Below are 27,644 nucleotides of genomic sequence, written 5' to 3'. Positions count from 1 at the left end.
CGGACGCCATCCATGCGGAGACACGCTCCAGCACCCGTGTCTCGGCTTCTCCAACTCAAAAAATAATCTTTTCTTAAAATGCATGAGGAAATTTGGCGGCAGAGCCTTATAATCCGAAGCCTTGATCGAGGAACTGCGATATAAAGAAGGCTGCTTATGAATAATTCTGTTTACCTGCGTTGTATAAAAAATATTAGATCAAAGCATTTTTTCTCAAAGGTTTAATTAAAGAGGAATTTAATTAACAGAAATTTCCTGTAGTTCATTCTCTTATATTAAAACTTTTATTTCAATTTTATCCGCGATTTTGTTCCGTGATTTTGTTTCTGTGTCCATGGGGTCGAACTGGGATGAGTGTAAAACTCATCTCAATTTCTAAACGTCAATAGTGAAAATGTTTGAGAAAAGTGAAGAAATGTGTCCAGAAAACATAATTATGTTATTTAATTATATTCCTGGGCTCAGCCGTGCAGAGTTTGCAGATGATGTAGCCTTAATTATCTGGTAGCGCTGATAATAACCTTGCAGCAGCTCAACTTGAGGTCAAACTTGCAGTATTCTATCTTTACTGATCCCACCAGTAAAATGTTAATATCTAACGATTCGAAATCTAAATGCATGTATTTATGACATGAACAAGTCATTTGTGATGATGGATCTTAAAAACATTTTTCGGCTTTAAATACCTTATGTCTTGTACTGGACGCCGCTGGTATGAAGTAGCTCACTATGATGAATAAGGAATTCATGTTTAGTCACGATGAACTTGTCCATTTCTCATAAGTTATGGAGTGCTTACCGCGGTTTATTTTTTGAGTACAGTATTATGTCTTTTTGAATTTCCTTATCATACAGACTATATAGTTGATTACTACGTTACCAATCATATATGTTTTTCGCATTGCGCAGTTCAGAGTAATTATCCGCATTTCAGTATATTTAACGCACTTACTTCATCATTATCATTATCTACGCTGGGTAAGAAACTTAGACCAAAGACCGAAGATGATATAATTCCTGAACATGAATTTATCTGTAAGTAAACGATTTTCTGATGATTCTGGTGAAACTAAATCGATTACTTTTAGACAACTATTTATGTTCCTCATCCGCGGCCCTGATTTAACAATCGAAAAAAAATCACTTTAACTAAGCAATAATCCCCGTCATCGCTTCTTTGTTCCCGGGGTAAGTAACATAATGGATTATTTTAATGATCTGCTCTTTCTGCGACAGAAATTTTAATGTCTGCCTTAATGGCCTTTTTCCTTCACGGCAAGACACCAACTTCTTTTTGTTGGTCATGCATCTAATTCGTCCAACTATAATGATATAAATGTCCCTAATGTTTACAGCTACCTTTAGACTCCATCACAAAATTGCAGTGTTTACAAATTTACATTGCTCTAACTTTTTAGAGTGAAATAGATTACGCTACAGTCACTTTCATGTTTTTAAGCAGATGCATGTTTTTTCTAATTAAATATTTTGTTTGTTCGCAAATAATTTTTCAGATCTAAAATTATCTGTCAGGTAAATGGAACTAATTCGGTCAAGGTTGTGTTCAGGTAGTTAATCCTAATAGGTTTAACTATTGCACCGTTAATTTGAGAAAATGGACTTTAATGAATTCAGCGTAGTTGAATTCAGTGGCAAGGTGGCCCAGTGGTTACAGTTCAGACTACCAAGATTGGAGCAGAGAGGACGGGTTCGATCCCAGCTCTGTGCGCCAGTTTCTGGTCAGAATCGGCAAGGAGGCCGGGCGGTTAAAGCAAAGCAGAATTGGAGCAGTGAGTTGTGTGTTCGAGACCACATCAAGCTGTCAACTTTCTGCAATGTTAAGAATCAGCGACAGGCCTTCGGCCTAATTAACGCTGAAACCTCTATTATAAGAGCGAGTAACTGAGGCCTTGATGCTCTATAGGACTGCTTTGCCTGACCGAATCAAACAGCTGATGAATAGTCTGTGTGGGTCAAGGCTCAGGTTGTCGAACGTAAAAAAACTCAAATGAAAACACCTCCAAAGAAACTTCAGTAATTAGTATTTAAAGGTTGATTACAACAATCTTTCTTAAAAGAGTATAAAAACGTTAATGTATCCTGAAAGTGATGTGCAAAATTAAATGCCTGACATCAAACCTTTCACAATGGTAGTTCATAGGCAACAATTTCTTTATGTGATTTTTGGCATAAAATTGTCGCTCGATAATTCATTTCTCAACAAACAACTCCCGCGAACGCGATCGCGGCAGCTGACAGTCGGGCCTGCACCTCGATTAGACGTTACCTGAGAGTCGAGGCATGCACCGCAACCGATTGCCTGACTACCGGAGTGCACAGTGCGCACCTCTTCATAATTAATGTGGGAAAAGTCAGGACGGTAATTGGACGGCTCTCGTATAGATTCTCCCATGAGAAGCAAACTGTTTATCCGGCAGCTCTCATGTAGAGCTTCTCCCCGGAGAAGCAAGACGGTTGTCCGGCGGATCTCATGTAGAGCTTCTCCCCGGAGAAGCAAGACGGTTGCCCGGCGACTCTCATGTACAGCTTCTCCCAGGAGAAGCAAGACGGTTGTCCAGCGGCTCTCATGTAGAGCTTCGCCCCGGAGAAGCAAGACGGTTGTCCGGCGGCTCTCATGTAGAGCTTCTCCCCGGAGAAGCAAGACGGTTGTCCGGCGGCTCTCATGTAGAGCTTCTCCCCGGAGAAGCAAGACGGTTGTCTGTCGGGCCGTCACTCGGCGGTCTGGTTGTGACGCTCAGCGTCGTTCTTCCAAAGCCCGGCGTGCGCTATCTGCCCTTCATCTTAATGGTCCACCTCCCCCTCCTTCACCTGTAATAATTCAACGCTCCCCTCCCATCTTCTTTTAGACGACACTCCTCTTTCGTTTAGCTGTCATTTGTCTTTGTCACTTTGTCTCTCTATCCATCTTTTTTATCTTCCTTGGATTTAATCTTCCCTTACTCACTGTTTCATTCACTTTCATCACCTTTATTGCAATTTATCTCCGTTTCACTATCTCGTCATCAATTCATATTTATAAATTATGTTATTATTTTCACTTTTCCATTGTCATACATTCCTTGCCATACCTCATTATGTCAACCATATCTGCACGGTCATTTTACTGTATCTCGACAGCTTTGTTTCAGAATTTTATATCGGTAATCTTAATTTTCGTCTAATTCGGCATATTTGCCCTTCAACTATGCAATCCCAATTTTTCAGTTATCTCATACCATTTTTGAACTAACAGCCGCATCTCATTTTGCATTCATCACCAGCTCGCTGTTATTCATCACTCATTAAAACTCTACTTCTCACAACTTCTATGAGCTTTTTTTCCTATGTTTTCCTTATTATAATTGATACTACCTATACACGGCATATGGTGCCTCCTATACACGGCATATGGTGCCTCCTATACACGGCATATGGTGCCTCCTATACACGGCATATGGTGCCTCATATACAAGGCATATGGTGCCTCCTATACACGGCATATGGTGCCTCCTATACATGTCTCTTATACACATCTAGATGTGTATAAGAGACAGCCTCTACTCCTCCACTATCAACCGAATTTACTTTAATATTGTCTATAATGTCACTCCAAAAATGATCAAATACACCAAAACAATGGCCAAAGTCACTCCAAGATTGACTAAATTCCATTGATTCACATTTACTCCAATAATGACCGAACTTCGCTTTGCGCTCTTAAAATATGCAGTTTTCTCACTGAAAGTAAACTTTTTATTTTGTTATATATTGAACTCTTTATCATTAATTTTAGTTTTTAAATCAAAAAAGTATATCTTATACATTCATATTCTTTTTCTTGAATTTTGTGCTCACAGAGGCTTCGAATAATTTTTCTGAATCTAATTATAATTAGCCGTGAGCTTGGCAATATTCTATTAGATGATCATATGAATTTAAGGTCCTGGTCGTGACATGCTCCACAACGAAGAGATCCTACTCAACCCTATTTATCTGAACTAACACTCTGCATAAAACCACTACCCTTCGAAATATACAATTAAATCATTTAACAAAATGGACGTATTCATTATTCTATATAGTTATTGTCACAATGCGAGATAAATTGACCCTTTTTACGACATAAGAAGACTTATCGTGTCAGCTCCTCTCGACCCATCGACCATCAACACTCGCCAACCTTTGAATTTCCCGCAAATCTTGGCTGCCTAATTTTGGAAGAAAAGCTCCGGCTAAATGGACCATGTAAATCCNTTTTAAGCATTTTTCATATTCGGCCGTGTCTGTCCCGAACGTCGAGATGTGTATAAGAGACAGCCCCACGATCGCCCCAAGCTCGACGAGTAATTTCACAAGATTCCATTTCGGCGCTTATTTCGCTACGGCAACCGGAACCTAATGCGGACATAGAGCTTCTAATTTACCCGGCCATAAGAACCTGGGGCGTCCGTGTGCCAGCGGCTGACAGGTCTTCGAATTTCGATAGGGATATGGTGCCTCCTATACACGGCATATGGTGCCTCTATACACGACATATGGTGCCTCCTATACACGAAATCTCATCCTGCCGTGACGGAGTATGACATTACGCTGGAATCACAGTCTATCCCACAGTCAAGTTTATGAAATGATTAGAAGTGAGCAATTAAGATGGAATCAAAGCCTATAGACATTTGTCGTGTAGCCTCTTGATATTTTGGCTCCAGAAATAGACTAAGAATCTAATGTATACTCCATCAACACGCATAACAACAGCCGGTGTTCAAAAAACTAGCCGAATCCTTTTGTCATGCACTTTTTAAAAATGTAATTCACAAGGAGCAATTTTTTCGGAAGCCAGAGGTTGTTTTCGAAAAAATACGTGTGGCTTATTTCTATTTTATTGATTTATGTTTCCCGGCAATAAACATTTATCAATACAAGCTAGTAAATTATTGTGTATGAGCAGCAGCAAAATGCGCGCGTTTCCGTAAAAATTTCAAAATAATATAGTCTATTTCTTCAAAAGTTATGAAGAAATAACTAGAAAATGTTTTCATAGAGTTTTCGAACATCACAGACAACTATGACAAATGAACTATCAAATTCAAGAAATACGCTAATTTTACAGCTGCGTTTGGCTGTAAACATTTCAGGTATGCTAATTTAGTGGTTTTTATATAAAGCAATTATTCAATACCCGCTGCTAACGAACTTGGATTAGCACCAAACTCGAGAAATGTGAACAATTTCACACCTACGCAGTGCCTGTGATAATTTCAGGTTTGTGATTTCAATAATTTCTAAATTAGGCAATTTCAGGAGAAGCCTCTTAATGAATAATCACGTCAATTTAGATTGAAAAGAATACCCATTATATAGTTTCATTATATTACCAAGTCCTCTGACTTGCTCTATAATCATTCAGGAAATATTACGTAGACATCAGATAAAAGAAACAACGACCAGTTATCTTCTTCTGACCAAAGACCATTTTCTCATGTTTTCAACTTCTTTTAAATTATGTTTCTTTTCCATTTTGTTTCTTTTCCATTTTTCTTCCCCTTCATTACTGGAGAGCTAAACTCCATTGAAGATTTTTTTCATTATTTCATGTTGTGGTTACCTAAACTTCAAGTTTACCATTTCTTATTTTGATGTTAATTTAATTTTCTAAAGCATAGTTTGTCAAAGAAAAATATAGAGGAAAGCAAATTGTGCCTAAAATTTTCAATGATATTCGCATGCACTATGCTTTTTGAGATTATAGCTTCATTTTTGATATTTTATTCAAACCTACTCTAAAGTCAAATAAACATGTTTGGAATTATTTGTCGTTACGAAAAGCCCACTGTGAACTCTATGAAATGAAGAAAAAATGTAACTCAGTACTCACTGCAGTGAGTGACAGAGAGCGCATTTTCTCGTCGACGAAAACTTGAGGTCACGGACAGACGGACAGACGGACGGACAGACAGACAGACGGACATGACGAGCACAATAGTGCATTTTTCCATAAATGAGAAAAAGCGCTAAAAAGGGCAGTAAAATAAAGGGATTAAAGTCCATGAACTTTAGCCGTAGACATTTTGGCTCCAGAAATATACTAAGAACTCAATATAGACTCTCTCAACATACATAACAATTGCTGGCGCTTAAAAAATATTCGAACCGTTTATATATTCAAACCGTTTAGATAAAAAAAAATATTAGAACCTTTTTAAACATGCAATTCAGTAAACGAAAAAGTTAGGAATTATTTTTTTCGTTGTAAGACAGAGGTTTTTTTTTATGAAAGCGTGTGGTTTCTTTTTACTATTTTGATTGGTTTTACTAGCTAGTGAAATAGTAAAAGATCCTTTTTAATAAAAGCATGGAAATTATTACGTACATTCAGTATCAAAAGTCTCACGTTTACGTCAACATGACAAAGCGATATGTCTGTTTTCCCATGTCCCTTGTCCTATCGGGCTCTCATTTAACATTATTTACTAGTAATTCTTTAGGGATTTGCTTGTTCGTATTAAATTTGTGCTGTTTATTCAACATATGTTTGTTCATCCAATTCTCCTTTCTTGAGTAACGGTGCAGTATTGGGCTAAGTGATCGAATTTAATTGTAGTCGTCCTGGCTTGAACTTTAAATGAAGCTGCCAATTACAGTGAAAAACCTCTGAATACAACATCCTTTTTTATTGTTAACTCTGATTTTCTCGGATAATATTGTCGAAACATGGCAGTATGCACCCTATTTAACACGGAACGCCCAAATTTTTACCAATTAAGTTGACAGTTTATATCCGACGTAATATCTTGCACAATAAGTATCACTGGGCAGGGTGGCCAGTGGTTATTACAGTTCAGTGCCAAGATTGACGCAGAGAGGTGCGGGTTCCATCCCAGCTCTGTGCGCCAGTTTCTGGTCAGCAGAATCGGCAAGGAGGCCGGGCGGTTAAGGGGACCTGCTACCCTAAAATTTTCAATTTTGGCGTTTTTCGGTTTTTGTGCTCATCTGAAAGCTGGAATTCTGCTCTTTCCAATGGTACCATTGAAAAGTTCAACTTATTGTCACGGAAAACCTATCTCCTCCTACAGTTTTCAAGCTACAGCAATGAGAGTTATATCATTTGATTCGTAAAGACCATATCTATCGACCTAGCCATCGCTTTATTTGAATTTGTGCATGATTTGTCTTATATATGGGGGAGAAGGGGGGGAGGGGGTAAAAAAAGTGAAAAAAATGAGAAAAACGCACATAAAAAAAAGCTATGGGGAAAATGAAAAAAGTGATGGTAGAGTTGATAGGCATGGTCTTTACGAATCTAATGACATGTGTCTAGATATTGTCGGACGATATTTGTGGGGGGAGATAGATTTTCTATAGTACCCGTTATTTGTCCGTTTTCTATGAATATCACGTTTTCTATCAATTTTTTTGAAAAATTCATAGAAGTAAAATGTTATTATTTTTACATTTTACGTATGTATGTGAAGTTTCATGATGATCGGATAATAACTGTAGGAGTTATAGGCTACCTCCAATTTAGGGTAGCAGGTCCCCTTAAGCAGAGCAGAATTGTAGCAGTGAGTTGCGAGTTCGAGACCGCAAATGCTGTGAATGTTCTGCGATGATAAGAATCGGCGACACGCCTACGGCCTAATAAACGCTGAAACCGCTATTATGTTATGTTCTAATAATTATGTTCCGTCTGCTTGGCTAAGCTCCTGTGGTTAACGTATTCAAACGATTTGTTGTGAACATGAATACTCTATTTTCCTCACAAGGTACGTTTCTTTGACTAAATTATATCAATATAGAAAGGGGGGTTTAAATCCAAATTCTTCTTCTCACTGTCGTAACTAGACAATTGGGAGAAAGAAAATAATTCAGAGGACAGCTTGAAAACATGATAGACCCCCCTGCCTATCACGAACACTTTGTAAAAAACGTTTAAGGAGATAATAAAGGAAACAGTCAGTAGCAGAGGACAATGAACTGTGTTGCCTTTTATTGTTCCTAAAGAGAATCAACCGAATTATATTGAGATTTTACAGACACGTCATCTTACTGAAGTTTGTATTATTTTCATCGAAAAAATAGGAATAATGAAATCCAAAAAAAAATAAACTCGTCACGTGAAGAGTCAATGAAAAGTCGTGAAGTCTGAAAGGAATAAATATTAATCCCTTAGCCTCTAGCTGAACTTCCTATAAATGTAGCAGAGCTGCAGCGTTCAGAACATTTCTCGGTTTGGCTTGACAACAACAACAAAATATAACTCAGTACTTACTGCAGTGAGTGACAGAGAGTGAGTGACGAAAACGTGAAGTCACGGACGGACAGACGGACGGACGGACATCACGAGCACAATAGCGCCTTTTTCAAAATTAAACTCAAAATATAAACTCCAGAACATATAATCACAATATAAACATTCTATTGTTGAAGTCAACAACAAAAACTAATTCACCCATCATCGGCCTCTCGAAGATAGTCCATTACTAGACACGTGGCTCACAGTGAACGCGTAAATAACAAAAAATCCCTGGAACGGTTCTCACCAGCAGAAGAAAGTTCAATAAAGTTCGCAAGCAAGTGGCAAGTTATAACACCAACCGAGATGGTGATATGATACCTTCTAGCTAGAATTGAGTGATGCAGTCAACTTGAAATTTATTATCTCGCCTCCGGAGTTAAAATAGCGTCAGTATTATTTCCGAAATAATATTTTTCATTAGAGAAGAATGAAAATCTCTGTATGATATTTACTGAGCGTGGTTTATGCGTTAAACGCAACACACATGTGACATGTCATTGTTCATGATGTTTGCTTTGTGCCGAGTATTCTTATTTATTCTTACTCAGAGCGTTCGTCAAAACGTCAACGGCTGCCCTTCCCTATGGTGCTAGTTCTTCTCTTTTTGACACGCCCACAGAAATTACGACATGTTTTTTGGGAAAATAAATTGCATACTCAAATACCATAATCTTCAGACAGTGTTTTGCTAAGAAAACATTGCTCTCGAACTGCACTTAGTCGGAAAATTTTTATGGTGTATCATCTGATTGAATCTCCACAAGTCAGCCCTAAAGATAAAAAGATACTTGACTTTTCAGTATACTTGCTTTAGTATGGGGTAAACCGCGTGGTTGATATGGCAGATATTTATAATACTTACGATATGTTTGACGTTGCGAAGCGACATAAATTACTGGAATAGGTTAATACGTTGGCTAAAATTGCAATATATTTCACAATTCTAGTACTATTATGAAACAGGGTTGCCAGGCGGTCTTCTTCTGCCGGACAAATTTCGCGACTTAGTTTTTTTTTTTTCAATTGCGTTGGCCGGCTGAAATTTTGATAGGGGTACCTCCTAATTTAATTGAAAATAAATGGAATTTTTACATCGAAACTTACAATATACTAGTATATATTGAGTTATAGGAGGCCTTTTTTGTTCGCGGACTTGGCAGTTTTTAGGTCATCTGACAACCCTGAATTATGTACCACTACGTCCTGGAGAAATACATGTCGTGGTACGCATATGGATCACTTCGGAATCAACGTGTTTATAGCCAGCGATGAACATTTCGTTCCAAGCGCGCACCGAATGAAGGCACTGCTGATAAATTGCGCGCCTCAAACTGCAAAATCTCACATCAGCAGAGCCGTCGAGTGCCTAAGGCGAGAGCGGTAACTCCTCGAAACCAGCAAAGAAGGAGACAAACGTACTCTGTGGTGAAGGCTGGCTATAGAGTGGTTGTTTCCAATGTACACTGTTGATTCATGTGGAGTTTCTGATTGACATGGTGGAGACGTTAATGTTATGCTGGTCATGCTCAGGCAATTCTGGTAGGGATGTAGGCGGTAATATTAGAAGATCTTGGTGGAATTATTGATGGTTAGGTTGATGGCAGTGGCGTTACGAGCAATGTTGGTGGTGGGACTTTTCATCGGTCTGTTCATGTCAAGTGTCTGAATTTTGACAATCATCCCCACCTGACTATCACCAATTTTGATGAAATTCATCAAAATTGTTGATGGATTTCATCAACAGTTTGATTTATATTTTAAACCAACTTTGCCAAAATTTCCGCTCAAAATGTGAAAAACTTTTTAAATTTGCGACCCTCAAAAAATGTTGAAAATTTTGCCAATCGTTTGGCGAAAAATCAACATCTTCAAGTCACCGTTGTGAAATATCTATGCTAGCCACTGATTTGAAAAAAAGAAGTTTCTGTAAAATTTATTATAATACCTACAGTACTTTAGTTTCGGCGCTTAAGATATAGGTCGATGGCTTGCTGCCGATTCGTGTACTTTTCGTGACTTGTTTACAGGAGATCTAACAACAGGCCTTTTGACCAGATCTTTTCAAAACTGGTTCGAAACATCTGTTGAACCATTATATGGTGCGTAAATAGCTACGCATTCCCAGACTGAACATAAACGACTTCATAATCTTGGCTAGTTTGACCTTGAACGAGTTCAAACTAGGAGCGTCAACGATGTCATCAGGGAGACTGTTCCAAATGTCGGTGACTCGAAGAGAGAAGAAATGAGCGAGCTACCTAGTGCTTCACCTTTTTGCACGTCTTTGGACATTCTCGGCTACATTTTTGTCCTTTTCAATTTTGGTGACCACAATTTTTGGTTTTCAAGGTGACCACACGGCATGTGGTCACCTTGAGGAGGTGCTTTTAGAAAACGTATTCTCAATAGTTTATTGTTAAAATATTTTGCGTACAATAAGGTTAAACTTGACAAAAAAAAAACGAAAAAATAAACAGAGATGGTAAATTTGTAATAGTCCTAAGCATTCTCACGGATGCCACTGAGTAATTTTTATAATTTTTGAATGCCAACATGAAAAATTTGATCTAAACCTATTTTGACGTTAGAATACAGCAAACGTAACAGCATTCATTAGAAGGAGGAAATTATGTATTATGACGTATGTTAATTCTGAAAATGCGTTTTTCTTATACAAGATGAAAATTTGGTTCGCTTTGGAGGAATATTTGATAGCTTTTCAATAATAGGAAAATAGGAAAATAATTATTAATATTTGATAAATTTTAATAATATTTTAATAATAATATTAATAATTTAATAATATTATTAATATGATATTTATTAATAATATTAATAAAAAATTTAATAATATTTCCAAATAGGAAAATTTGATAGCTTTTTCCTATTTATTTCTTTCCTATTCTGAAATGGCATCCATTTTTCAGGAGGCTTTCTCAATTTTTTCGATAGTCAGCTGTTTTGTTTTCCAATTTCCTCATATGCAGGATATTTCTTATTATTAAAGCTTATTATCGTCTAATATCATCCGGGGTAGTGCCTTTTAATTCATCCAGGTAAATATATATGATTCCAGAAGGAAAAAGTGCTGTAGCTATTTCCTTTAGCAACAGACAATGAATTGCAGTTAACTTGGTGAATCAGTTGTCTCATTCGCGATGTAGTTACTGGCCATCCATTCAGGCTGAGATCAACTTCATATTCCTGATGGAGTAGTTGATAGAGGAGTGATAAATTAGTAAATATCATTGTTCTCATATGTTAACTATTGGAGATAAAAGAAAATTTCTATACCGCTTAGCCATCGTTGCGACCTGCAAGGTTTTATGAAACAAAAGACATCAAACTGATAACCTGACAGGTCATAATTGCAGCAATGAAAACGAAACAATACCAAATGAGGAAAATTTGTACAATCTAGCTATATTGGTAAAGCCGAAGTTGATAAATTACGGATTTTAGTTATACGCTTATACTTGCGTCTGTCTGATCTATTTAATTTTTTCTTGTATATCTTAATTGGTCGGTACATGTAGACTTTTAGGTCCACATTAGATCATTATTTACGAGTAGAAAACGATTTAATGATAACTCAAGAAACTTCATCATCGAAATGGCATTTTATTTATATTTATTTGGAAATGGCATAATTAGTTTCAACTGTGAATTGCCCAAACAAACGAAAACTGAACTTCAATACACTTGAAAAACAATAACTAGAGGTAAAAATTTCCGAGAATGATCCAATTTGCCGTCCCTTTAACAAGGCGCTAGACGCTAGAGCAAACCGAAACTGTTATTGGAGGGCGGAAAAATATAAAAAAATTCTTCTGTTATACACCCTCCCAGCACTGATATCGTCAGTTCCTATCGAACGTTGATATCTTGTTTCTTTCACGCTGTCGTCCTCATTCTCGTCAAAACAGGAGAATGAGACACAGCAAGGAAGTCACAATACCGTCACTGTCATCTTCATGACTACTCTTTATTTTTATAAAGCTATATTAGACACAACAAAAATCTATTCAAACAAATTCTACAAGGAAAATATGTAAACAAGTGACGGATCCGTCGTTAGTTCATGGAAATATGTTATGTGCAGAATAAATATATATATGGAAGCTGTATTTTTTATAATTTTAATTAACCGGGAAGAAGGCCATTATAGCAGACTAATTCAATTGCCTAGTGGTTGAATGCAATTATTGGCGTTATGTGAACGTTGAATGCACTTATTAAATATATATAATGCTGCGTATGGTGCCCAATATTGCAGCAACGATGAGCTTTTTTAGAGGGAATTATACGTGCTGCAAGAAGCAAGAATTGGAGGCCAGGCCGCCTGTTAAGAATTACATGAGTTAGCCATATTTCATTGTCCTATGTTCAGTAAAAATTTATATCAGTCATAAACGATTCTGAATGCGTGGAAAAGATGAAATAAAATAAATTAAAGGTTTGACTTATTAATGTTGTTATATGCTGTGATAGTTAATAGGATGTAGCAATTAGCGGATAACACATCTCTAATAAAAGAGCGGAGCTGCGTGGCAAAACCAGGCCTAATTAGAGTATCAGCGTTCAATAGAGCATCGTACATGTACAGTACTAGCAGCCTACTTGGAAAACGCGTTAAAGGGAGGCATGTTACCATGCGACAATGAATAGGATTTTAATTAAAAACATTCAAATTACTCTCTCAACAACTTGATATGGCGAATTCGAATAATAATAATAATTCGTCAGGGTACGAACTTATCAAATGATGCGATGTTATTTAAATAATAAAGTTTGATATTTATACATTTTTTGTTTCAAATTCTGCAAGCGTCGGCAGCCAAAACCAGGCTCTCCCTTAAGAAATTCAATTGAATAAACAGAAACTTTATTGTAACCTTATATATATATATTCAATTTGTATTAATAAATTCGATTCTAAATAGATCGATTATAAAAAGGCTTGATCTAATAAGAGATTTTAATTCCCCCCTCGCAGGATACATTACTCTATCCCATGCTTCAATTTATACCTCAGTGTTCATTGTCTCCTCGCGTTTTATCTAGGCTGGAGACAGAAACGTTTGCGCGAATCACTTTCGCTCCAGCTTTGTTAAGCCTAATTTCTGCTTCCTGCTGAGCAGGATGCTGAAACAAACCTCAAACTCCTATCTAACCTCTAGCTACTACGCCTAATGACGGAGCTATTTCGTAGAGCCTATGAATCTAGTGCTTAGTCATTTCATCCGTTCCCACTCTTTCTCGTGTCTTTTATTTTTCGCTTGCTGTTAGACTCATGTGTGACGTGCCCTCGAAGTTCGTTTGAACCAGCAAGACGCCGCGTTAAATGCTTCTTAGAATAATAATGATATCGACGAGGGATTTTCCGATATATATGCTAAATTAAACGAGTGTTGTCGTACGTCATATTTCCACTACCTACCAGTGGAATGTCGTGATTTTACACGACGTGAATTGGCAATGCATCTGAATAATTCAAAATTTATAGCTGGGCGAGCTGCAGGCGTAAACTACTTTCGTCGCTATACCTACATATATAGTGTACCAAATTTGGTAATGTATATGTACTCAAGAGCTGGTGCATCAGCACCCATGGCAGTGACGTATTGTGATGAAACAACGAAGAGCTGACGTCACACGTTGAGCTTATTTTTGTGCTGACAATGATGACACATGAGGAACACTCAATTCATCACGCACTAATAGCGATGCGTAGTGACTTTATGGAACTAAGAATTGGGTGAATCGGTTCTTGTGGTGGTAGGTAGTGATTAAGTTCCATGATGTAAGCCGGGCTTGTCAAATTCCATCTCACGCCCCCCGTAGCGTTTTTGAGGATCATGTCGGCATCATGGTTCGCGGCCGCGGGTGCTAATAATAACATATCATAAGTTCATAACATAACAGAGTGATGTCGGCGCTGAAGCGCAGGCCTGATGTGGCCTGTCGCCGATTCTTAAACTTTTCGTGCCTTGTTCACAGAAGATCTAAAATCGCGTCATTTGACCGGATCTTTGCAAAACTGCCGATAGTTTGAAATAGCTACTAGACTTCCACCGGGTTCGATATGGTGCTAGGCAGTTCAAGTCTGAACATATATTTTTCCATAGCTTTATCTAGTCTGTTCTTGAACACGTTCATACCTGGAGCGCCAACGATGTCTTCGGGGAGGCTGTTCCACATGTCGGTGATTCGAAGTGAGAAGAAATGTTGTCGCGTGGAGAAGTTGCAGCGCATTTTTATAGTTTATAGCCGTGGCCCCTGGTGTTGGTTCTTATTTAAAATTCTTGTAATCCTTCGGGGACCTTGTATAGACCATGAGTATACTTGTATACTTCAATGAGGTCCCCACGCAGACGTCGATAACTGAGGCTTGGAAGCTTCATAATCTTCAATCTTTCATCATAGGACTTGCCCTTCAAGCCTGGAATTATCCTTGTTGCACGTCTTTGAACATTCTCCATTAAATTTCTGTCCTTTTCAAATCTCGGTGACCACACAACGTTTCCAAACTCTAGATTCGGGCGAACGACAGTAACAAACAACTGCTTCATCGCTTCTGCATCTAGGAACTCGTATGAGCGTCTGATTAGTCCAAGAAGTTTATTGAATGTGTTAGCTTGCGTTTCAACATGCTTAGAAAATTTCAGCTCCTTGTCGACATAAACTCCGAGATCTTTTTCCACACTAGACTTAACTGTGATTAGTTTGCCAAATGATTAAAAATATGATGATTCTATTGCATTGTATTATATTATCTATTTTTTTGCACTTAGAAAGTGTTTACGGTCTGTTTTGTACATTGTAAACGGGATGTTGAGATAAGCTCGTTTGGCTGAGTTACCCCACGCGAAGAAGTTGTGTGTGCTCAGTGTTACTGGGTTGGGGTGACACGGTTTCGACTCAAATCAGGAAGAGCGAAATTTCTCATTAATGCAAAGGAAATAATTAGAGAAGAATAGCCTGAGACTTGCCTCGCCTGCTCAAAGTGTCACCGACCTCTGTTGCATCCGCGTGCATGAGTGAAACGTACTGCGGGCGCGGCGACTCCCTCACTCTGTTCGTCTTCAATGATCTCCTCGAGACATGTGAGAAGAGCACATACAACAATATCATGAGGCCGAGACTGTGCTTATTTTTGCTTTACTACGTGTCACATCGTAACAGGGGACCAAATACGAATAACTTCCTGAAACTTTCCTTTTAATTTTAATCTACCGTCATCTGAAGAAAAGTTCCACTCACTGATAATATAAATCAACGAATTCTCTGATCATCGATCGCACGTGTGTAAACAAGTAAATCCTGCCATCTAATACCAACTTAAATTACTACACAAATGATCTCGACAGCTTAAAAATATCGTGCGTGATGAGCAGTTTATGATCATGCACCAAATTTCTTTACGCGGGACGAGGGTCAGGATAGTCACCTCGTTCTACCGAGCTGAATATTATTCACGGGAGTGGCTGACGTTGGGCAACAACTCTCGACAGATGTTTTCAACATATGCGCAAACTTGTGAGGTAACTGACGTGCAGTTTTGTATTCAGAATAATGGTGGGCTAGCAGCAACAGCAGAAGGAATGAATAAATGCGAATGCTGAGGTAGTACATGAGCATATTGACGCTAGACCATATCAATGTATAAGGTGCTGACTCCTAGGTTAATGTTTAAAAAATTATTCCGGCATTTATGAAGTCGTTTTCCCTGGTATGTATCCATTGCCGACTTTATACTACTGAACACTACGTGTTAAATCGCCGCAGTAGAAAATCATTGTGTCAACAAAATTGCCGGCATATGAACTTAGCCGCTGCAGTTTGACTTTGTTTCGCAGTTTTTCTAGTAAATGTATAATTTTAGTCATTAAATTTGAGTCAATAAATTTGTTTGAATTGTATCCGCGTAATTTTTCTATAAATTTTCAAACGAGCAATTAGAGTTCAAGTCATAATTTTTTCGATAATTGAGGAGATGAAATTAAGAGCGGGAAATGCATAACTTGTGTGTAAAGACGTTTGGTGATTTTGGGCTTCAGCAAAAACAAGAATATTAATTGCCATGAAAAATTGTTATCTTAAGTGTTAGGATATATAAGAAGAATAATTTACATGTTTTTAAGAGAGAACTTTCGGAAACTGCAGCACAAATCAACACACTCAAAAAAGAACCCGAAAGCCTTCTTTTTATACGCTAGCTCGAAGTGCAAGATGAAGGACGGTATTTCTGATTTGAAAGTAGATCAGCGAAAGATATCCTCTGATGAGGGCAAAGCCAACGTACTTAATCATTTTTTCAGTAGCGTATTTACTGAAGAGGACTTGTGGAGCAGGCAATAAGTCCAGCAGCTATCTCAATCAATCGTCAGTTATGGAAAGATCGGGTTCCAAAGGCCGGATCCCTTGTGAATCAAGTCACGAAAAGTTCAAGAATCGGCAACAGGCCATGGGCCTATGTCTTCAACGCCGACACTTCTATTCTATAACCATAAACAGAGAAATAGGCAATGAGGTACATTTCTAGAGGTAACTGCACGTAAAAATGAACAACCTCTGAAACCTTCACTACCTGCATAGCACAGAGACAATCAAACTGTACCGGCTGAATTCATATACTTTATGTCGGCAATTCTGCTTAAAAGATAATTCACTCACTTATTCAACATCATGACCTAGGAGTAATCAGCCAATTTTTTACACAAAGGCAGGGCTTCAATATGCTTCTTTTTTGCTTGATGCCTCAAATCTGAAATAGTCAATTATACTGATCTATTTTGTGGTATCAAGATACGAAATCCAGTTAACAATTATGAACTTTGATCACTTAATTCGAGAATAGTTTATTTGGGGATACAATAATTTTCTGAAGCAGCAATCTTACACACTGTGTTCAGTAGTTGTGGGACGGCAGCGACAAATTTCTGAAATCATAATATTAAATAAGTCTATCATTTTATAGTTATTATAACTTATAATTATAAAAGTATTATAGGCATACGAATTGTCCATATGTATTTGTAAGAAGTTCGAGTATAATAATTTCAGTGCCACCGGCTTCCGTTACGCTTTGTGCGACCGTTTCTCGACTGCATACAAACCCATTAACTATCAGGTTTTCCAAATCAATAATTAAGGTATTAATTCGCCCTACAAGCCTTCCAGTGGTAATATTTCTGCTTTTTATATACGAATTTTTATATCATACTCAACCAAGGAACAACTTGACTCCAGTTCATAGAGACTGATGTTATCCAATTTTTTTATGGCTAACTGATGGAGATTCACACAGATGTTGCATCCCTAAAACTCTATGACTAAGTGTACGTGGTTCGAAGCAATATTTTCTCAGAGAAACACTGCATGAAGATTATAGTATTTAAATATGAATTTTTTTGTGCATTCTTGTTCCCTAAACTACCTATTGTAATTTGTGCGGACTGGTCAAACCGTAACGGATAATTTAATATCGTGGAAAAGGGCAGCCTTTGACAAACGCTCTGAGTAAAAATAAATTAAAATCCCATGCGTAAAGCAATCATCACGAACATGACATGTGTCTTTCGTTTAATGCATAAACCACGCTCAGTAAATCTCAAACAGAGATATTTATTCTTCTCTTATGAATAATATTGTTTCGAATATAATACTGACGCAATTTGCGCTCAGGAGGCGAGATAATATTTTCGAGTGGGTTGCACGAGGCAAAGTTGGCTATTAAATACCATATTAGCACTGCGGTGGGTGTAATATCTTGCCACGCCACGCCGAACAGGGGTTAGCTAGCCTTCTTGCAAATGTTATTGAACTATCCTCTGCTGGTGAGAATCACTTTAATGTTCGAGGGATACTCCGTAATTGGAGCGTTCAGTGTGAACAACCTATCTACAGGGTGACACAAAAAAAACAGAGCTCACTAAAAGTCTTATAACTCCTGAAATTTTATTCAGTTTGAAACAAAAATTCTATGGAATTATGTACAACCTATGTAGCCAACATCTGCAAAATCTCAATTCTATACCACAAAAACTCTTTGTTCTACAGTGAAAATATGTCTCAACTGCAAATGTCTTTTGCTCTGTAGTCCAAGGCATCTCGAAGCTCACACGTGGTAGACTCTTAGATCAATCCGTCTTCTTAATGAATCTGAAACAAATAACAGGATTACTTGAGTATTGTGGAAATTATTCAACTTTTTATGAGCTCTGTTTTTTTTGTGTCACCCTGTACATATGTAGTAGCAACTTGAGAGGCCGCTGATGAGTGCATTAGATTTTGTTGCCGACTTTGAACTGGTTCGTTCACTAGGTGAAAGTTCAACAATCGAGTGCTAATATTGCGATTAAAGGTTCAGGAATTTGATGAATTGAATGAGAACGTTTTGATTGGCTGTATTCCATTTTGGATCATCTAAGAATTTCTCTGACGCGCCTGCGCATATTACGACTGGTAGTTCAGGGAACAAAACTGCCCCGAAAATGCATGTTTATAAATTACAATTTTCATACAGTTTCTTTCTAAGAAAATATTGTTCTCAAACTGCACTTAGTCATAATTCAGATATTCAATTTTGAAGAAACAACATCAATTGAAATTTTATTAGTTAGTCCAAAAATATTGATTGTTATCAGTATTGACGGTTTAGCATCAATGTTAGTCTAATGCTCTAACCTAATAAGAAATTAATATTAATAAGTACATGAATTTGTACTAGTTTTCATGCTGAATACTTATTTAAATTATTTTAAGTGAAATAGACGGTGTAGCTTTTAATTTTTTTGCTGGAGAGAATGTATAGATACTGCTAGGGATGTTGCCGGTAATATTGGTGGGAATATTGATAGTGATATTAGTGACTGTGTTTGGTGTTGGTGGTGCTGCTAATTATTAAATTGATAGTGATCGCATTATTATTGCAAAGGTTACGACGCTGAAGCCGTAAAACCAGAAGGAAGGATAGCAGGTTTGTGAGCGAAGAAATAATATTTTATTTGTATTTTGCTTGGAATTGGAAACCTGATATGAGAGACACCTGTTTTGGACTAAATCATGATGTGTGCAAAATGAGAATTGATTATTCTTCCAAGACTAAATGCTCTAGTACTATTAGCTTTTTTGGCCTTTCTTATTAAGAATGAATAGGAAATATTAGGCATAATATGTTACCGCGCTCGGTTACCGAGGACCGGTTTACTGTACGGCTGATTGGTGGCTTTACACTGCACAAGCTATCGGACGCCAGGCCTAACGGCCATGCCTAAAGTTGACCTCTGGCTTCAAATCAACCCAGCAAGGACACCCCGAAAATAACAAGGTGGCGTTTCGGATAGATGATGAGTGTTGCATCCAAGGCTGATTTATGTTCAAAATTTGCTGTTCCCGGCAACGCTTCCAGACCCAACACCATTAGATAACGCACGGATCCGCATCGACGGTCCGAGATCTGTCACCAAACGATCACAGTTGCCGTTGGTCGTGTTTTTTTTTCTGGTACCGCTGTCCTTCATCTTACCGGCCCTCGGCCAACAACGCTGCTTCCATGTCTAGGAAAGCTGCTGGAACGGCTAGTAGCTGCTCGTCTGGACTCTCAGGAGTATACTTTAGATCGCATGTAAGTGTAACTCCTGTCAGTCCTGTGAGGCTGTGACTGTAACTGCGTCTGCGAGTCCTGTCAAGAGTCAAGTCAGTGTGGATTACGAGTTACGACGACGAGGACAACATGAACGAAACAGGGCAGTGGGCACTTAAGTGAAGTTAAGTCTAAGAGGTTTCCAATTTTCATTAGACTGGAGAGTGATGTACGTTCTGCGCACAACGCAAGTAGAATTCGTGGTACGCTGGTAAGTGGTACCTAGGTTTGGTTGTTTTACTTCGCATATTATATGTATAAAAAACTTCTGACAACTATTATTAAGTTTTATAGATGACCTTTCAAAGGAAATCACTGAAGAATCACTTGTTTATAAAGACCTGAAGACTGAGTGAAGAGAGCATATGATAAAGTAGGCTATGGATTGATGGATTTCTGTTTACCAGTTTGTACTTTGTGGCACAGTGGCAAAGCACATTAGCACAGAGTTTTTTAGACTCTCCCTCAAGTTCATTTGTGAGTCTTATAAGTAGACCAGTTAAGTATCCTGGATACCAGCAGTATCATACATAAGAAATTGATTCAAATCTTGGGTAAATGAGGAAATTAAAAATGAACTGATTCTAAAAAATCTGTGGTTTGCAATTGCCATTTGCCACTTTGCTTCGTGGATGTGAATGCACGAACATACAGGTGGAATGAAAGAAGATCAATATCTGTTTCACTTTCATGTGCGACTGCAACAGAGTTGAACAGACTTACAGAGCCAGCCTCAGCCAGGGTGCAGCTGCAGACAAGCATTGAAAACATCTGCCTTTAGGGCCGCAACTAGAGGTTTCCCGCCATTTCTGAAACCGCGAGATTTCCGTCAGATGAATTACCTCCTATCCAAATGTTAACAAAAGTGCGATATCGAGCCGCGAGATTCCAAATGTATTGAAAATTCGTCATGTTGAAGCCGCGAGATTTCAGAAACAAATAGAAAAATTCCAATCCTGGCCTGCAGAGTTTGCAAGCTGCATTGCCAACGACGGCGATGGCCGTGACGCCAAGTCACTGAAGTCAGGCTGATGGTGGGCCTGTCACCAGGCCCAGGGGTAACCACTGCCATGACGGCATGATAGATAGTGGTTTAGCATTTTTTATAGGCCAGAGCCCAGAGGGTGCATGGAAAATGAGGGCAACAAAAAGTAAAAGAATGGTAATAATAATAAAATAACAAAAAATGTAGAGAGAAACAAAGTATTAGCTAATGTTTTGGGAGCTAATAAGTAATAAGACTTGTATGACAAATGTCCAAAACTACCATGCAATAAGTTGGACCTAGAAATAACCTACACAACAACATACATATTTAAATTGAAAGTATTTTCCCTCCCCTTTACCATCCCCTATTTCTTTTACTCCATGAACCTATTATTTGCATCTAAAACTGACAAAAACCATCTCTGCACTCTAAATCTTGTCTCAATACCTACCTTGAATCCTGTATGGTACCTGTAAAATTAATATTAAAATGAACGTGTGACACATGGCAGCTAGCCAATACAAAGGCCTGATGTCTGAAGATTTTTTTCAGTGTCACCACGCTCCAATCCTACAAGCTGGCAACAGGTGCTGGTGGCAGGCTGGACTATGTTGAGCTTGAGCTTAGCCCTTAGGAGCTATGTCACGAGTTGTGGTGGCTTCATTAAAGGTGTTGCTGTATGCTGACTAAAACATGGCAATGATATCATCATTTCCATTTGTTGCAATGTTGCCACTTGCCAGAGCCCAACTAGTTGCCTGTCCAGAGTCAAATCTCTCATGCATAGATACTTGGAAATGTTTCATTATTAGATTGTACAGTATTAGATACTTGGATATTAAAGACGACTTCTACATTAGTAGCCACTTTCTTCTTCGTCTTTCGTATTAAATTCCCATACTGCTGAATTAACGCGTTGCAGGATGTCATTAACTTGTGCTAGGTTCTTCATTTTTATTTAACATACCGCAAACGGTTTCTGCAAACAAATTAACACACAAATGAACAAGCGTAAATTATAATAGAATATTGAAATAATCATGAATAACTCATCATTCCAACAGAAGTACTCTAGAATGAAAGTAGTAATAATATACGTAACAAGTATCCAAAAATAAATAGCTCCTTACCAAAACAGTGAGGGCACCGTGCTGTCGCACCAGTCGCAACCCGCTAACTGTGATACAAATTTCTATGGCTAGAACTTGCCTAATTCTACAAAGGAAAATTTTCAGTAATTTGTACTGAACATGACTTATCATAATCTGCGGCTGCAGATATGTTTCACTGTACAACATGAACATGGTACATCATCACATGGGGCTTTGTGGTATTGGTAACAGTGGTGATTGGTGAATATCCAGAAAATAGTCTTACAGTATTTTGCTACTATTCTACCAAATGTGTATGGTGGGACTGGGAGTTTATGGTGCAATTCAAAAATTAATATAAAAGATTAAAGAAGTTAAGAACATAGTATTTTGAGATTGACCATTTCAGAGTGGCACAGCATAATAGCACCATTCCTCACTGCTTTACAAGACCCAACTGCAAATTAAAAAAAGACAGCTTTGGCCATTCACCAACAGTTCAAATATAAAATGGCAATTTGTGCTGCTGGCTCTAGGCTCATGTTCATAATCCAATATCCAAATTATGATGAATAACTTTCCTAATTTCAATATAACACGAAGACAAAGAGCATGAAATATCACGGTATGACTTCAATGGCCAGCACTGGCACCACATCATGAGCACAAAGACTGCATTTCAAGTTCATTACCATTACTTTACTATATTTATATACCAATTAACTGTTAATAATATACCATTACTTTACTATATTTATGATCTATTAGAAATTTGTTTCTGTAGTTTAACTACTAATCCCTGGTTCACCTGAGCAGATATTTTAGCTTCAGATAGACATGGCTGCTGACACAGAATTTGTGTTTTCATCTCTTAAGGAACTGGTGATATTATATGCACCTGAAGCAGACCTGAGGCAAGTTGTTTTTTGCAGTTGGTCTGTTATAAAGAATTGTTATTATTAATCAACCCCAATTGTTGACAGTAAACCATTTAGTGACTGCTGTTGAGTTATTGCCTACTCTTATAGTTAAAAAATATCAATTATGATAGAAAGGTTTTTACATGATTATATTTGTGGTGTTTAGAATCAATGCCAGTTGTGTAGTGTGCTAGCAGCACATCATTCACTAGTATGTGTGTGTAAAAATGCCTCCATGTGCAAATAAGACTTCCTTTGAGATGGTTTTGATGCCATTGTATCTGTATAAATATACTGCATCATTATAAATTGTACCTCATAAGTCCATCTCTTTAAGTAAATAATTGTAAACTGAGAAATATTCCAAACAAATTTACTGGCTGAAGAATTTTCTCTACCATTACCTTAATTCATGTCTGAGAATTAAACTAATTCTGTAGTGTCTGAGTGGCTATTTAGGTGTTCAATTGCTTAATTATTCTACAGCGGTCTTGATGATATTGTGGTGAACTACGTACTTGGGGTGGTGGAAGACGAAGTGGCTGGAGAACCTGCAGACGTGGAGGGAGTGAAGCAGCTTGTCGAGGCCTATGAGCCGAGCTTCAGTGATGTGCCTGACCATGAAATAGGGGAGTGGATCATCAATACGGGCAAAGCACTCAAGCAGCGACGAAATAAAGGTGAGCTTAGGCTAGTCTGGCTTTTGTGCGTGGAGTTTTTTCACAGTTGTATTTTAATATAGCTGGTCATGGCTCATGACTGTTGTCAAAATTTATAAAAATAATGAATTTAATAGCTCTTCTGAATTAATAAACACTAAGAAAAAAGTTTGGACCCCTATCAGCCAGATAATCGGGAAATGCATAATAAATCAGTTGAACTTCTTGTTGAACAATTATTCATGCTCCCAATTTTATATTCTTAATGGATTTGCCCTGTGTGCAGAAAATTAGCACTTATAAAAATCAGCAGTAGGATGATTAAACTTTAACACAAAACTACGATGCACCACTTGACCTGAAGGAAGCAAGCTTCAGAACAATATCCACAGATTTTCTTTGCATTGCAACTTGGTTTTTGGGCACAATTCCTGTCACTGGAACATCCTAAGTTGGTTAACCGTTTTCACCAGGTTACTGATACATTATCCCTGGTAATTATTGTTCAATATTCAGGATTTATATTCTTGTGTGCTTCCTACAGGAGAAAAAACCCCAGGCGTGACTCTTGATGCCATTGTGTCCGCCTTTACATGTGAAGCCAAGACAAAGTCGCGCATTCCCTCCACTTCTGAAATCAATTCAGTTATTGAGCGGGTAAACTGTCATTACTTTCATTGATTAGTTAAGATTATTTTGTGAGATCTCTATTTAGATACCAGAGTTTGCCTTTCCTCAATTTATTTTTTTTATTCTGATTATTTTGATTGTAAATTTATTTTATTCTTTTTAATGGTTGTATCATTATTATACCGGTACACTTTACTATCCATGCCATTAGGAAGACGAATCTAGGTACTTCTAGTCAATTACTTATCTTTGTATTATACTATTTTTGTCTCAAGACATGGTAACAATAGTTCAACGAACATCCATGTTCAACACTAAAGATGTTCTCCATGACCAGGCAACACCAGATGGGAAGGTACGTAAGTGCAGCTCCAGTTCATGCAGCACGAGCAGCACCAGCGACGTGGACACGTTACTAGAGCTCTTCCCTGACGCCTGCCGCGTCGACGCTGAACGCTGCCTCCTCACCAGCGGTGGTGATGTACAGGAAGCAATCACACTCATGCTCGACGCACCACCTCTCAACTCACGCATCTCTTCTATTGAAACGGTGCGGCTACTGTGCTGTACAATATACCATACTACTGCGCCTGTATGATATACTACTGATATAGGTACTGCGTCTGTTCGATATATTACTGCTGCACGATATGCGGCTACTACTGCACCTGTGTGCTGTAAATGTGCTGGTATACGTTAGGCTATATTTATACTGTGCTCATCTTTATGCTGGGCTGGCAGAGGTACAAAACACTAGGCATGTCTCTCAAAACGTGCGTCTTTCGTAGCTAATGTGATCGAATTATTTAGTTTGGTGTATGGCGTTGTCAAAATATTCCTGATAGCAATTTTAGCTTTTTTTCCTCTTCTTCATCCAATATCTCTTGTATCAATATTTTTCTCAAGTGTGGAAGAAAGAATACCTTAAATATTACTCCTCCTTCTTGAGTTTTCAAAGACTGAAGCTTCTGTAATCCTAAAATATCGGCAAACCATTTTCAATTTCATTTTCTAAATAAATACTGTGGGCCAATTTTATGGAGCATTCGTTTTGCACGATGATAAGTAGCAACGGCGAAACAAAATTTAGTCAGTTTTGTGCCGCATTATAAAGCTTCTATATTTATTGTAATGTTTGTTCAGGCTGTGAGCAAGGCGACAGCGAGGAAGCTCATGGACGACGAGGCTGTGAAGGCGTCCATCATCAACAAGTACGGCTTTATTGACCACAATGAAGACCTCAAGGAACACAAGCCTGTTCTCCCGAAATGGGTGAGTCTTTTGTTGTTAGTAAGAAAATCGTTTCATTAAGTGAAAGTTTAGAGTGCAAATATCAGTTACTGTAAAGTTCACTGCTACCATAATTCGTTTATTGAGAACTTGATTCCCTTGCTAGTCGCGATTCCTGCCAAGTATGAAGTATGTCTATGCCTTTTTATTTTTGTATGGAAACTAAAATTCAATTCAATGCTGTTCTGTTCCGATCTTCTCTGTTCCGTCACGTTTAAAATTCTTACCCGAGTTTGATAGAAATCTTAAAGATGTTCCATGGCACTCGAAGTGCGTCATGAACGATTAAGAAACGAGCCTCGCCTTAAGCCCAATAACATGACTTGTCACCGCTCATTTCTGATGCTTCTGAGTGTTTTTCATGAAGCCTTTCTCACATAATTGTGAATTACAAAATATTTCTTAGGTCGCCGACTCTTGACCAACTTCTTGAGTCATGAGTGGAAGCTTATTTCAGTTGAAGATATTTTATTGTTCTGTCAGTTCAACTTGCGTGTCTCGAAGTTGAGTAAGAAAACAGATTTTTCATCCACTCTAAATTCAAATCCCATGTCCAGATCGCGTAGTCGAATGACATTAAACCAGATGCAGCGATAGTCGGATGTAGCAGCCTATGCTCCTTTAATAGACGGATGTATCAACCGATGCTCCTTTAATAGACGGATGTATCAACCGATGCTCCTTTAATAGACGGATGTATAAACCTATGCTCCTTTAATAGACGGATGTATAAACCTATGCTCCTTTAATAGACGGATGTATAAACCTATGCTCCTTTAATATACGGATGTATAAACCTATGCTCCTTTAATATACGGATGTATAAACCTATGCTCCTTTAATAGAAGGATGTATAAACCTATGCTCCTTTAATAGACGGATGTATCANTGAAAGATTGGCTACTGAATATGTAAGCGTGTCTGCTAGTAAGAAGATAAGTGCATTTGTTAAGTGTTGCAACATCGTCATTGCATGTGTCGTAAGAGAGGCGATGAGTTTTTTGTTGTTGCGTGAGGTCGCTGGGGCAACTCTGGCACTTCCATTGCTTAGTTATTGCAATAATAACATGGTAACGCACCAAATCCTAAAAATATTTGTATTTTTATTCGCATTTACGTTTAGAGTATCATGGCAGCTTCGACCGTTTGTATTTAGGCATTCGCTTATTCTTGACTTCTTTTACTCCTCCAATTCCTCTCTAAAATTTGTTGCTATTAACTTTCTTTTAAATATTATTCTAATATCGCGGCGTGGCGTGCGTAATGCCAGCAAGAGCACGTCATCGCCGGCTGCCCTCATCAGGGAATCCAGAGGCTTAGGTCTGAATTCAAGTCAATTGAGATGAAACTTGAGTGAAATTCATCACCTTCAGCTGCATAATCGTTACTTTAAATTACTCATGATGATTTTTACTTGAAATTTATCGAATTTATTCCTTGCCACCCTTGTTATTTTTACCAGTGCTTTATTTATCATTACTTGTCATCGGTTTTGTATTTTCCTCTGTGTAAAATTTCGTCAAAGACTGATGCTCTTGTGGTTCACAGCAATACATGAACCTTATCTTGATCAGCAGCTAACACTTTAGGTACGACTTTGTTGCTGCCAATATTTTTACAGCGTTTGCGTAAAAAAATTATCTTAATTATTAGTTCAAATTCTTGTTGCAATATAGTGACGAAAATCCTGTCGGATTTATATTGTGACGAGTCATAAATGACTGCATCTGTTGCCTGGTGCAGCTACGAGCATCTGTTGTCTGGTGCAGCTACGAGCATCTGTTGCCTGGTGCAGCTCGTGAGATGTGAGGCTCGGTGCAGCTACGAGCATCTGTTGCCTGGTGCAGCTCGTGAGATGTGAGGCTCGGTGCAGCTACGAGCATCTGTTGCCTGGTGCTGCTCGTGAGATGTGAGGCTCGGTGCAGCTACGAGCATCTGTTGCCTGGTACAGCTCGTGAGATGTCAAGCTCGCTGTTCTTTTCGTTGAGAGAAACGTGTTAACTCTTATAACGCAATATTATTTAAAGTACATTCATTATTTCTAGTCAGAATCTAATGTAATGTTATTTTTTGTCTATGTATGCGTATCTAATTCAATGCACTTACTGCCCGCCCTTATATTG

The 27,644-nt window shown here is 38.1% G+C and overlaps 1 protein-coding gene across 1 annotated transcript; it reads left to right on the top strand.

Annotated features, from left to right (window-relative positions):
* The first annotated feature begins 22,816 nt into the window (after positions 1–22,816).
* On the top strand, positions 22,817–27,330 carry LOC108674576 (CUE domain-containing protein 2). Its single transcript, XM_018162541.2, has 6 exons — positions 22,817–22,936; positions 23,429–23,622; positions 24,146–24,258; positions 24,569–24,781; positions 25,375–25,503; positions 27,265–27,330. The coding sequence occupies exons 1-6, from the start codon at positions 22,860–22,862 to the stop codon at positions 27,328–27,330; spliced, it is 792 nt and encodes a 263-aa protein (XP_018018030.1). The 5' UTR covers positions 22,817–22,859.
* The last annotated feature ends 314 nt before the right edge of the window (positions 27,331–27,644 follow it).

Source organism: Hyalella azteca, unplaced genomic scaffold (assembly GCF_000764305.2).
Source record: "Hyalella azteca isolate HAZT.00-mixed unplaced genomic scaffold, Hazt_2.0.2 contig2461, whole genome shotgun sequence".
NCBI lineage: Eukaryota > Metazoa > Arthropoda > Malacostraca > Amphipoda > Hyalellidae > Hyalella > Hyalella azteca.
The sequence above is the reverse complement of the archived record's forward strand: the minus strand, read 5'-3'. Positions and strand labels throughout refer to the sequence as shown.

Coding starts and splice junctions, on each gene's coding strand:
- LOC108674576 (XM_018162541.2), top strand. CDS start 22,860: ATGGCTGCTGACACAGAATTTGTGTTTTCATCTCTTAAGGAACTGGTG. Junction 24,259..24,568: donor TCAATTCAGTTATTGAGCGG/GTAAACTGTCAT, acceptor CTCCATGACCAG/GCAACACCAGATGGGAAGGT. Junction 25,504..27,264: donor AGCCTGTTCTCCCGAAATGG/GTGAGTCTTTTG, acceptor TGCCTGGTGCAG/CTACGAGCATCTGTTGTCTG.